At 33.0% G+C, this 12,418-nt stretch overlaps 1 protein-coding gene across 4 annotated transcripts in view; it reads right to left on the reverse strand.

The window, feature by feature from the left end:
* Positions 1 to 12,418, reverse strand: part of LOC129231457 (mitogen-activated protein kinase kinase kinase 15-like) — a 132,480-nt gene that overhangs the window by 45,754 nt on the left and 74,308 nt on the right. For 3 of the 4 annotated variants that reach the window (XM_054865779.1, XM_054865778.1, XM_054865777.1), the window contains exon 27: positions 12,039 to 12,056. The exons of the other annotated variant lie outside the window; for it this stretch is intronic. In XM_054865779.1, coding sequence (XP_054721754.1) covers positions 12,039 to 12,056 — 18 coding nt within the window. The remainder of the gene's footprint in view (positions 1 to 12,038; positions 12,057 to 12,418) is intronic. 4 annotated transcript variants of the gene reach the window in all.

A 12,418-nucleotide genomic window follows, 5' to 3' on the forward strand; every position in this document is an offset into this window, starting at 1 on the left:
TCCGATAATGTTCAGAGGAAAGAGGTTCAAGGGTTCTCCGGCGGATTTTTTTTTTGCAATTGTACTACTAAAAACGAAGTTTAAGAATCGTTTCATGTTGTGACGTGGAGGCAAAAAGAAATTTTTCTAATTTGTAGTCTTAAAGATGCATTCTAATTATCTTTGATAATGGTAGGGGAGAAGAGGTTTGGAGCGCTCCCTCGGAAATAGAAGCTCTAAAAAGGCTGTTTTAGATGATTTTTGGTGATGTTAAGGGAAGGAGAGAGACTAAAAGGAGCATCCCAGGAATTGTTTCTAATTTATAGATTTAAAAACGCATTCTAAGACTATTTTTGGTAAGGTTAGCAGTTGAAGAGGATCTGAGGTCCACTCCCAAAATTTGTTTCAAACTGCAAATGTAGGCAATCCATGATTCATGAATTACTTTTAGAGGACCAGCAATTTTTCAAAATTGAAACTCCAAAAACGTAGTTCTAGAAGACTTTCAATGACATTAGGGAGGGAGGAGTTTTCATCCGGAAACATTTTAAAACTCAAGCGCTTAAAACAAAATGTAGGCTGTTCATGAATGATTTTGGCAAAAAGGGACCCTCCCCTGGAAACTTTTACAAGTTTTTTTTTTTTTTTTTTAACACAGTTTGTAGGTGATCTTTGGTAATATCAACAAGAAGAGTGGTTTGGTAGGTCCCATATTAAAAAGGGAATGAAGAATAATTACATAGAACAGTATATAAAGGCAGTTTTGTTATTATTTCTAAAACATATGATCAGGGCTGGATTTAGACTTAACGGGGCCCTAAGCTATTTCAGGTATGGGTGGGACCGCTGCGAATCTTAGAGAGAAGGGGAAAAAATCTTGTGGGCCTGGGCAAAACTGGTTAAACGCCATCTTAACTAGCGCTAAGCGATGAGAAATTTCTTTCATCCAGTATAGCACCATGTGGATTTCTTGTGTTCTTTAATTTGCATACTGGCCAAATTTTCCAAAAATTATCACATATTTCACTTGATGTTTTTAATGCCTTAAACGTTCATTATGCTTTGCATTTTTTAATATTTTTATTTGTATTTAGATTTTTATTACCTTTTTTTTTCCTTAGTTTCACGAAATATTTTTACTTAAAGACAAAATGATTACAGCATGATAAATTGATTTAAATGCAAGGTAAATGGATTGAATTGTTTTAAAACCTTTTATATGTTTTTAGACCCTCCTCTTTTTATTTTTAACATACAAGGATACGCTAATTAACTAATTTTATTCTGTAATGAAATCGTAAATGATGTATTCGTATTTAAGAACTAACTTGGTTAAACTTGCAGCGTTTATATCCAGGGCCAGATTAAGGCATGGGCACATGGGGCACAGGTCCAGGGCACAAACATTTGGGGAACACCAAATCTCTAGGAAAAATTTTGATTTTGGACTCATTCCATATTGCACTATAGCAAGATGTAAATATTAAATCTAGAAAAAAAAATCCCTGTAAAAATTAAATCTCTTTCACAAATTCCAAAACCACTCCAAGTTAATTCTACATTTACAACACTTTTTTAAGTTAAACTATAGATAATTTTGATAATAATGGCTTTTGCCAACGGGCAAAGTTTGACGACATCTTATATTATCATGTTTAATTATCGTAATACTATGTCACTTCTACTTTTTGTAATATAAGATGCCACCAAATTTAGTAGATATGTTAATACCAGGGTCCGTGATTTTTTTGCTTTTTTTAAAAAATAGAAAAAGTTGGATTTTTTAAAACTTAAATCAAATTTTTTTATATAAATCAGATTTTTTTAAATTTTTTTAAATGTTCAAAAATTTGTAGATATTAATTATTTTATATGTATAAACATAACATATATATATATACAATAGATGAATCCATTCAGTTTACTTTTAAAATTAAGGTAAATTCTCTAACTATTCAATAAATTTTTAATATTTATAAATTCTTCATAATGTGGGCATGTGTGTGCTTAGATAAGATGTGATTTTGTTTTATGCTTTGCTTAAAGATAAGGTTCGGATCATGATGAACGTTTAAGTATAAAATAATATGTTGAACAATTACTTTTCTTAACTATATTAGTCATGGTGTATAAAAAAACCCTGCAAATATTTATTTTGTTCTAAACTGTAATTTTGGAGTAAAAGCAATATTGCGAGAGTGAAAATCTGTTACATGCACAGAAAGAGGGATCTACGTAGTTTTGCCTGTTGAAGTTAAGATTGTAAAATGTAGTGTAGTTAAATGCAGAGCAATACATTCTAAAAAAGGAAATTTAATTTATAAAAATGAAAACAACTGACTTTAATTAATGATTTTGTTAAAAAAATCGCTTGATTCAAATCAATTGATTTAAATCAATGATTTTTGTTAAAAAATCACTTGATTTAAATCATGATTTTAATCGTGATTTAAATCAACGAACCCTGGTTAATATGCAAATACCAAGATATTTTACTGTTTCGGCATATAAAATAAGCTGGGGGGGGGGGAGCACCAAATAAATTTCGTCCCCACTGTCTTCAAAACTTTTATTCGAGTCCTGTTTATATCAAAATACGTCTTCATATTGCATCTTCATTGTCATGAACTAAATGAAAATCTTTTAAAATACATAAATGAAATGTAATTTTGCAAAATTACTATTTTCAAAATTGCGAGCAACTCACGTTCGTTCAAAGTATCTGTCAGTACATTACAATTTATAATATCAATCTGAATATTGATTAAATTATTGAAGCTTGATGTTGATTTTTGTAACTGCACCAAAGAGAATGAAAATAATGTATCCTTTTACATTTATATTTCTGGATATGCCGTATATAAAATCAAAAATCACTTGCAGTGTCACTCTTGAGTTACATTTTTAGCCTCAAACAAATCAGTTTTCTTTGATGTAGCAGAAGAAACGACAAAAAATTATCTGCTTGACCAACGGGCGATTAACCTATTCCAATTCAGAAATTGAGAAAACTTTTGCAATTTTTCATAAAATGTTTATTTTGAGAGACTAAGAAGAATTATTGGTTTTGCTAAATGTAAAATGTGTTTTAAAAAGTGATGTTAAACAAAACCTTCCTGAATTTGACAACATGAATGAAGAATGAAAGTTGCAATCGTCTTATGATGGGACTTGTTTTAAAACGTGTTTCTGCCTTTTTAAATATACTTTTGAACAATTACACAAAGATGAAAATTATCCAAATGCAAACAGAGGAGCGAAACGTAAGTACACGATTATAAAGTCTAGTGCTACAGAATAATTTTTTTGATATTAACTTATCAAGTGAGAAAAAAAATATATAGTTGCATTAACAAGAGATGAAAAATCATTTATACGCCTAATAAAGTCTCATCGAATTCATTAGAGGGGGGGGGAGGGGGGGAGAGAGTAAAGACCAACCATACCTTTCTATGGAGCCTCTCAGGAACACTTTGTTTTTTTAGTAGACAAACATGGCTCTGGCAAGAATTAACATAATTAAAAAAAAGCAATTCGAAATGTTAATGTGGACTAAAAAATGCAGGTTTTTCTATTCAAAATAACACGTTAAAGTTTTTATTTAATTCTAGGAACATAAAGTTTGCAAGAGCAACAATTGCTAATTATTTAACTGAAGTAATTATTCATAGAGCAACGAAACTTCATTAAAACGGCGCTCAACGAATCATCCAGTTCCATTGCTTAACGAATTGCCCATTTTGTGAGGACCAGGCCCACAAGATTCCCCCCCCCCCCTTCTCTCTAAGATTCTCGGCGGTCTCGGTATGGGGCCTCTTTTGTAACCCAGAACACTTTTCTGTCGGTGGTGAAAGAGGAAATGCTTAAGTGTTTTTTTTATTAATGATTGTTATTTTTTTTTGCTCTATATTTGTCTTTTCCCCTGTGACACATAAAGTTATGCTCTCTTTTCTTTCTTTCCTTTTATTTTTGGCTTTTTTTAATGTGTGTTTGCCTGCCTTTTTGGACTTCCCTTAAGAAGGGGAATAGCATCGAGAGAATGATACAGGGCTCCCCAAATTAGGGGTTCTGGTGGTTCCCCCAGAGGAAATTTTGAAAAATAAGATAAATCCTGCATTTTGAAGCCATATAAAGGAAGATTGGAATCAAAAATATCCGGGGAAAAAATAGGCAAACAAAATTTTTTAAACTTATGTACTCTTGCAAGTTGAGATAATACACAGTAAAATTTTTTAGGGGTCGACACATTGATGAAGCAGTCGAAAGAGAGATAGGGCGAGGGAGGAGAAAGAATACTGCATTGTTACTTGCTCACATGGGTTTTTGATACAGTTAGTTTTTAATCACCTCTCCAACCCATTGACAAAATGCTTTAAAAGAAATGGGTACAGATTTAAAAAATAGGTAGCAAGAGAGTAACGTACTGACCATATGAACAATTCATAATTTATATGTTTAGAAAGAAATAAAATTGAAGCATACTTTGATGAACATACATTGAAGCACATACTGAATTTAACATATTTTGGCACTCCTCCTCTCTATCAATTCCAATTTGTTAGAAGTTTCAAAAATTCAAGGCTTGTAGCCACATTTTCCAAATTTTCAAGCATTTGAAAATGAAAGTGATTTTTTTTCAAGTATTTTCAATTTTTAGAAACGACATTTCACACAATTTTTCGTTATAAGCTATAGCTTTCAGCTAAAATGTAAATCTGGCCATGCAAATGATAGTATAAGTAACAAATGTCTCAAAAACATTTTTACAAAATAAAAGCGGTAATGGATAATTAAAGTAAAGCTTTAGAAATAAGCAAATTTTTTTATGAACCAAACTTACCCTTCAAAATTCTTTGAATCATCAAAATGAATTTCAAATTCATTAGGGTCTGGTGGGGTAAAGTGGTCATAAAATCGTAGGTTTTCAACTTATGTGAATAATAAATACAATAAATTCTTTAAACATTGAACCTTTTTTTGTTTTTATTTTACATTGCATTATTAAAGAACACAGTACACTGAGTTTTAGGAAAATAAATATTGATTTAAGTAGTTTTATAACACTTTCTTTTCCCTTTGTATTTATGACCACTTTACCCCATGGGGTAGGGGAAAGTGGTCATAGCATGGGGTAAAGTGGTCATAGTTAAAAATAGATGCAAAACCATTATAAACAATCCTAATATTTGTATATTTCTGTTATTTTTATAATTACAAGCATATGCACAAGCATATGTTTCTATACACAAGTATATACGTGTCGCTTAAACATTAGTAAACACGTTCATATATGAGTAGATACATGTATGCATCAGATACATGCATGCACGTGCCTACTCAAGTATATACGTGTATACACTAGTATATAAGCATGTATACGTGATTACCTACAGGTGTGTATACGTGTCTACACGAGTATATACGTGTCACGTGAACGTACGGGTATATACACGTGTAAACGAATATCATATACGTGTATGCACTTGTATCTCGAGTACATACGTGCATACCTGAGTATGTACGTGTACAGTAGACGCATACACACATATATAAGTGTACATACACACATATACGAGTATACAAGAGTTAATTCATGGATACATCCAGTGCGTGTTTGTACGTGTCTACTCACATATATATATTGTGAAGCACAAGTATATACCTATATATGTACGTATAGACGTATAGATGTACATTTACGTGCATACATCAGTACATGTATGTATAAACGAGTTTTTAAGCTTATATACATGTATGCCTACAGAATGAATCCAAGCTCTTGGGTAAAAATCTAAGGAGTGTGAGAGGGGAGAATAAAAAGCAAAGAATTATAAGGAACTTACGTTAGCTGACCCGCTACATGCACAGAAAGCCAGAAACTGATGAATGCAAACAAATCGCAATTTTGTTGCACAAAGATGATTTTACCCAACATTTTAGTTTTTAGGAAATATTTAGAGCAGTTGTTAAAAGTTACGGCCTGTAGTTGCAACAAAGGCACAGCGTCAGATGGAACTTTTTCAAAAGTCTCGTTATTGCAACAGAGAGTGCTTTGTGATTGCGACGCACATGTATTATAGCTGCAGGCCGCAAATTTCATCAATCGCATTAAAACTTTCTTGAGACTTAAAATATTGTGTAAAATTTTCTGTGTGTAATATAAATTTGTGACCTGTTTTGCATCTATCAGTTTCTGGCTTTGCGTGCATGTAGCGAGTCAGCATTGTGTTTGTGACCATATGTTCCTTATGATTCTTGCTTCTTATCCTCTCCTCTAACACATTTTAATAATTTGACCTAAAGTTTAAACTCAACCTATTTACTTGTATATCATATGCTTGTATGTAAGTGTCTACTCGAGTACGTATACGTATATTCGTGTCTACCTGAGTATATAAGTGCTTATATATATATACGAGTATAAGTGAGTATATATGTGTATAGTCGAAGGTATATCTGTATAGATTAAAAATACTTGCAGATACCCATATACGTATTTATTGGTGCATTTATGTAAATACGTCTATATACGGACCTACACCAGTACATGCGTATGCATATACTCCTGTATTTAACTCTGTTTATTATAAAAACAATACTAATATTTAATTTATATCTGCCTTATACTTAACGATTAAGTGACATTAGAATAATAATATTTGTTTAAGCCTAATATTATGACCATATTTACCACATCTTGCTTAAATTGTTCTAAAAAATTATCTAAAAGAGATTCAGCTAACTGCTAATGAGAACGAGTTCTTGAGACATGTAGGAAGCTTCCTGCGCAGTCAATCTGTTCATAATTCTAACAAAAAAAATTTCCCAAGGAAGTTAAAAGAGGTGTTTAGATTTAAAAACTTAAATCTAACTAATATTCACAAGTTGTGTGAATATTATATTCACACAAAATATTTTTTTTACCAAATAAAATTTTTGCCAGTTGTAAAATTTTGTATTCAAAATGTAGTTTCTTACTGTCCCAACGTAAAATAAAATTTTCACATTCATTCGAACATTTATTTCCGAGCTATAGCCATTTATTTGACGTATGACCACTTTACCCCATTGATCACTTTCCCCCCCCCGACCCTATAACTTTAAAGGAATCTTAATTACAGCTAAAACGTGTTACAAATGACTCCATCATTCTTCAGTCCTATTGTATCCTAACTGAAGAAAAAATAAATCTATTGCCAATGCCTACAAGTTTCAATGCGCGAATCCCTTTTATTCACAAAGCCATAAAAAAGGAAGTGGGTGGTGTGGTATGATCCTCAGTTACCCTAAAGCAAAAATTACTGAAAAGAATTCCAGGAAACAATCCCGACCCTTCAGCCTTTGGCTTCACTTTCGGAAAATACCTCTCTTTGCATCTTTGAATGAAAAACAGCTGTTTCCTGCTGCAAACTACTTTTGCTGCCCCGTCACAAGTAGTGTTTCTGTACACAGACAGCCGCAAAAAGCTTATTGGCTATCATCAATGAAAGGGCTACTGAGGTGGGGTGCTAATTGATTGCTTAATCTGGCGCTGAGTGCAAGGTGGCCCAGTCCAAGGGCAGGGCCTTTCCACAAGGGAACAAAAAGAAGTCTTTCGGCAAGTATGAGTTGACAGTTTTAAAAAGAAGATGAGGGGCTTCTTACAGCTTTACAAAGATTTGAAATCTGTTTACAAAAATGAGTGAACCAATTTTAGATTTTCCAATGTCGCCCAGTGGTTTAATTTCACATCTTCTAGATGACAGATTTTTTCACTACGCAACATTGATGTCGCTTAGTCCCTATGTTTAAAAGTGCTCTGCAACACTGTTAGTTTTTCAATCATATTTTCGATTTTTCTTCTGCTAAGGTTATTCATGGGTGTTCTTTGATTTATGATTTAGATTTTTGGGAATCCTCTTAGATTTGGAAAAATTCTGCTTCAGTCGTCAATGATTTGTCGAGTACTCCCCCTTACCCTGGTGTTTAGAAAGCTTATCGTTAAAAACTTTTTTTTCTGTTCGTGACGTTTTTCCGCACTATAAGCATTGTTGCTGTTCTGTGACCCAGTGTTTCCGGTTTCCATGTCTATTTACTTAGCTTCCTTCCATTTTTCATTCATTTGTCATTCGGTCTACATTGTGTGCGCTTTTCGTTCTTTTTTTATGCACTGTTGAAGGGGCCTGCATTTGACTTTGAATTAGTTAATTCTAATTTTATTTTCTTATTTTCCAAAAAGGTGCAACCCTCAGCAACAGATACCGAAAAATCTGATGATATCTAGTAACAGATAGGATTAAAACAGGATGAGTAATGGACAAAATTTCCTTTTTGTCTTTAAAATGTGCAAAAGTTCTTCATTTTTAGAACTAAAGAATTATTAAATTTAAACGAACATGAAACACAAGCTGACCTAGTGGTGGTTTTTCACAACCTTCCACCACTGCCTTGTAAATAACAACTGACTCATAAAATTCACTCTGATAACTCACGGTTGCACCATATTCATGGGCCACAGCAACATTAGTTTTAACCACCTGAAATTGTTATTATTTAAATCCAAACTTACGACTGTCTGTTACTGGACCCTTGTCTGTTACTGGTGGGGTTACCCTAGGTGAATATTGGAAAGTTTGATACATTTATAAAGTTGATGAAACCCACTTGCTTCAAAAAGCTCTGCTGTAGGCTAAAACTTTGCCTTAACAATCTTGCGCAAAATTGAAACCTGTTGTCATCTGGAAAGCAGACAGACCTCAATTAGAGGTCTAGATTTAAAGCATTTACCAACTGAATGGTACTCAATCTAAAGAGATTTGATGACAACCAGTGAATCAGTACAATCAGTACAATGTCAGATTGGCTTGTTACTTGGGACAAAAAGTTTGTAAGAGAAAAGTGGCATGTAGCTTTCTTCATGGACAATGCAACTTTCACTTGAAACACATTAATTGAAAAAATATATAGAAACTATTTTCTTGTTAGCAAATAAAACGTCCAAATGTCAGCCTATAGATGCTGAAATTTAGCCATCAATATTTATTATAAGATTATCTAGATTTAACACATTTGATTAACGCTAGATTTACGGTGGTCTTTGTATACCTAGAATTATGCCAGTGGTCATTTGAACCCTCTGAGAAATCTGCATAGTTGCCTACGTAGAGTTATATATTTTTAAAATTTAGTTAAAAATAAACACATTTTGAATTAATGTAGTCTATTTAAAGGATGCAGAGTTTAAGTATACAAAATACAAATGTGACGACCAGCAACAGGCTCTTGGCCCAGCTATGCTGGTCCTAGTCAATTTATTAGTCCTCAATGAAGATCAATGGCTCGTTTAAAGCTATCCACCCCCTTGCTCATTACCACCTCTTTTGGTAAGCTGTTCCAAGTACCCAAAACCCTACTAAAGTAGTAGTTTTTCCTTATTTCCAGGTTAGCCTGATATTTGAATAGCTTAAAACAATGACCCCTTGTCCTGCTTTCCGTGCAAAAATTTAATCCATTAACATAATTCATTTTGATAAATTTAAACAACTGAATCATGTCCCATCTGATCCTCCTTTGCTCCAGGCTATACATATTAAGTCTATTAAGTCTAGTATCATAATCTAAATCTGAAAGTCCCCTTACTAGTCTAGTTACCCTTCTTTGAACCCTTTCTAATACACAAATAACTTTCCTCAGATAAGGTGACCAAAACTGCACAGCATACTCCAAAAATGGGTCTTACTAAACACCTATATAAAGGCAGAAGAACCTTCTTAGATTTGTTTGAAATAGATTTATTGATAAACCCAAGCATTCAGTTGGCTTTGTTACATACAATGCTGCACTGTTGACTAAACTTGAAGTCCTGATTTATTAAGAAATCCAGATCAATAACATTTTCTGCCCGACTAATGATTGAACCCTCTAAACAATAACTTGTACGCTTTTTTCCATGACCTAAGTGTAGCACTTGACATTCCCCTCATTAACTGCCATACCCCACCTATCCGCCCACTTAGTAATATAATCTAAATCCTCTTGAAGCTGTTTTACCTGTTCTTCACTTTCTACAATCCCCATAACTCTTACATCATGAGCAAAACAATTCATGCTTCTAGAAATATTCTCATTGATGTCACTCATAAAAATACCGTAAAATCCCGAAAGTAACTCCCTATCGATTATACCTCCCCCCCTTTTTTGTGGAAAGTGAAATCACTTCAAAATCCTGAATATACCCCCCCCCCCTCCCTTCCCCTGAAAATGTTCTGATCATCTTCATTTGCCACTCCTTCCAAAAAAAGAAGGATAACATTTTCTGCTTTACTTGGGAAGCATTTACAAAGGTTTAGTTTCCCCTCCATGTGCAGTTTTGCTTTTCTAAAAAAAAAAAAAGAAAAAAAAAAAGAAAGAAAACACAATGATTTAAACAGAAAAGAAAAAAAATTGTCTCCACGGTTTATTCCTTCCAAGCTGTCTAGACTCCTTTTGATGTAAGGGCGCCTTTTTTTTTTTGTTCATAGGTATTACAAAAGAAATTTATATGATTGTACTGCTTTTTATTCATTTTGGAAGGAGAATTTTTGTTCTGACTTGTGAAACTGAACGATCTTCGACACAGCACCATTTTGAAAACGTGACCCATTTTGGAAACGTGTTGCTTAAAAAGTAGCGTGACACTTAAAAATTACCTTTTTAAAAGGAGAAATAATGTAATTGAACGAGTTTAGGATCATCAGAAATGTAAATTTTATTAAATCGAGTAAGAGATTTGTCTGTGTTTGCGTTCGCGAACTTTGTAAAGCTCAGTTTTGGAAATTATGATCTTCATAACAAATTTGCGGCCGTGATTGCGATTTTTGCTTCTATTCTGAAACAAGAACATTAAGATTTTGCTTCATTTACTGTAACCTTATTACATTCAGTACATAATGAAATTTCAAGCTATAAATTATAGAGGTTTTGCCAACTTAAGGTGCAAAATCCTTTCTTTCGAAAAAAAATGGCGCCCTCATGCAATTTATTACTACTAAAAAATTATGACAGGTTTTTATTAATTAATCTCTCTCTCTTCATTAATATTAACTCTTATTTATTTTATTTCCCTTCTGTACTCAAAAATTAATACTACTAAAAACAATTATTTCGGCTAATTTTTCAGAAAAATCTTGATTATACCCCCCCCCCCCTTCTGAAATCAAGTTTAATAAGCAACACATTTTCAGTGAAACCCTTTCTTAATTAAATTATGAGTTCAATGTAATTACTTCAGAAAATGCATTACTGACATTTAAATGGTGAAATAGAGGAAAAAGGTTTATAAATTACATCATGCGCATGATAATTGAAGGACGAGCAAATTTTGTTACTCTTATGTTACCAGTGGATTGAGGGATACACAGAGGGTTAATGGCTTAAAACCATAATTTCAGAATCTCTTTGGTTTCTTCAAAGGGGATTATTGTATCATTCAAAGGGGGGTATTGTATCATGAAGGGGTTATTGTTTTAAGCTATTTAAATCTCATGCTAACCTGGAAATAAGGAAAAGTTACTACTTTAGTGAGGTTTTGGGCTCTTGGAACAGCTTACTAGAAGAGGCTGTAATGAGCGAGGGGATAAGTAGCTTTAAGAGGGTCATTGATCATCATTGAGGACTAATAAACTGACTAGGACCAACCTAGCTGGGACCAGAGCCTCTTGCTGGTAGTCACATTTGCATTTGTATTTATATTAATTATCCCCCTCATACAAGCTGAGAAACAAAGCAATGTGCTTAAGGGGAAAGTATTTCATTTTCTTATTTTGGCTGAACTAAATTATTTTTTGATGAGATAAAAACCTTGAGATAAAGGAATATTCGAGTTATTGAGGTTGACTCTAAGTAAACGAAAATAAAACATACATAATTTAAAAATCCCTGTCCTGCAGACACCCTTCTTTCATAGGCAAAAATGTTTATCCAGTTATTGTCCGCCCCAGAGGTGTTTTACTACACTAATTAAAAGCAAAAAGATTAATTCTAACTCAAGAGTTTCACTTATCTACAGGAAGATTAACTAATTAGTTGATTAACTCACTTACGGAAAATGAAGCAACAACCTAGAATGATATAGTACAGATAGTTAGCATAAAACTAAATAATCATAGATACTGAAAATGCATACATACATAACGTGTACTGATATGCACTTGACATATGATATAAAAATGCACTTAACTAGTTAAAGATGTCTCGAACAAGATAGTTTTAAATGCATTGAAAGAACATGCTAAATGTAATCCTTAATGTATAAATGACTAAAGCAGAAGTATTTACTTTAGAAACTTTCACCTCAAGGGTTAAAACTTGAACAGAAATAAAGAGAAAAAGAAATAAACAGTCCCTGATCACCCACTAGGCATGAGAAGCAGGTTGCTTGATTATGAAAAATCTACAAGGCTAACACATAAATTTTACTGAC

This window comes from Uloborus diversus, chromosome 10, assembly GCF_026930045.1.
Source record: "Uloborus diversus isolate 005 chromosome 10, Udiv.v.3.1, whole genome shotgun sequence".
NCBI lineage: Eukaryota > Metazoa > Arthropoda > Arachnida > Araneae > Uloboridae > Uloborus > Uloborus diversus.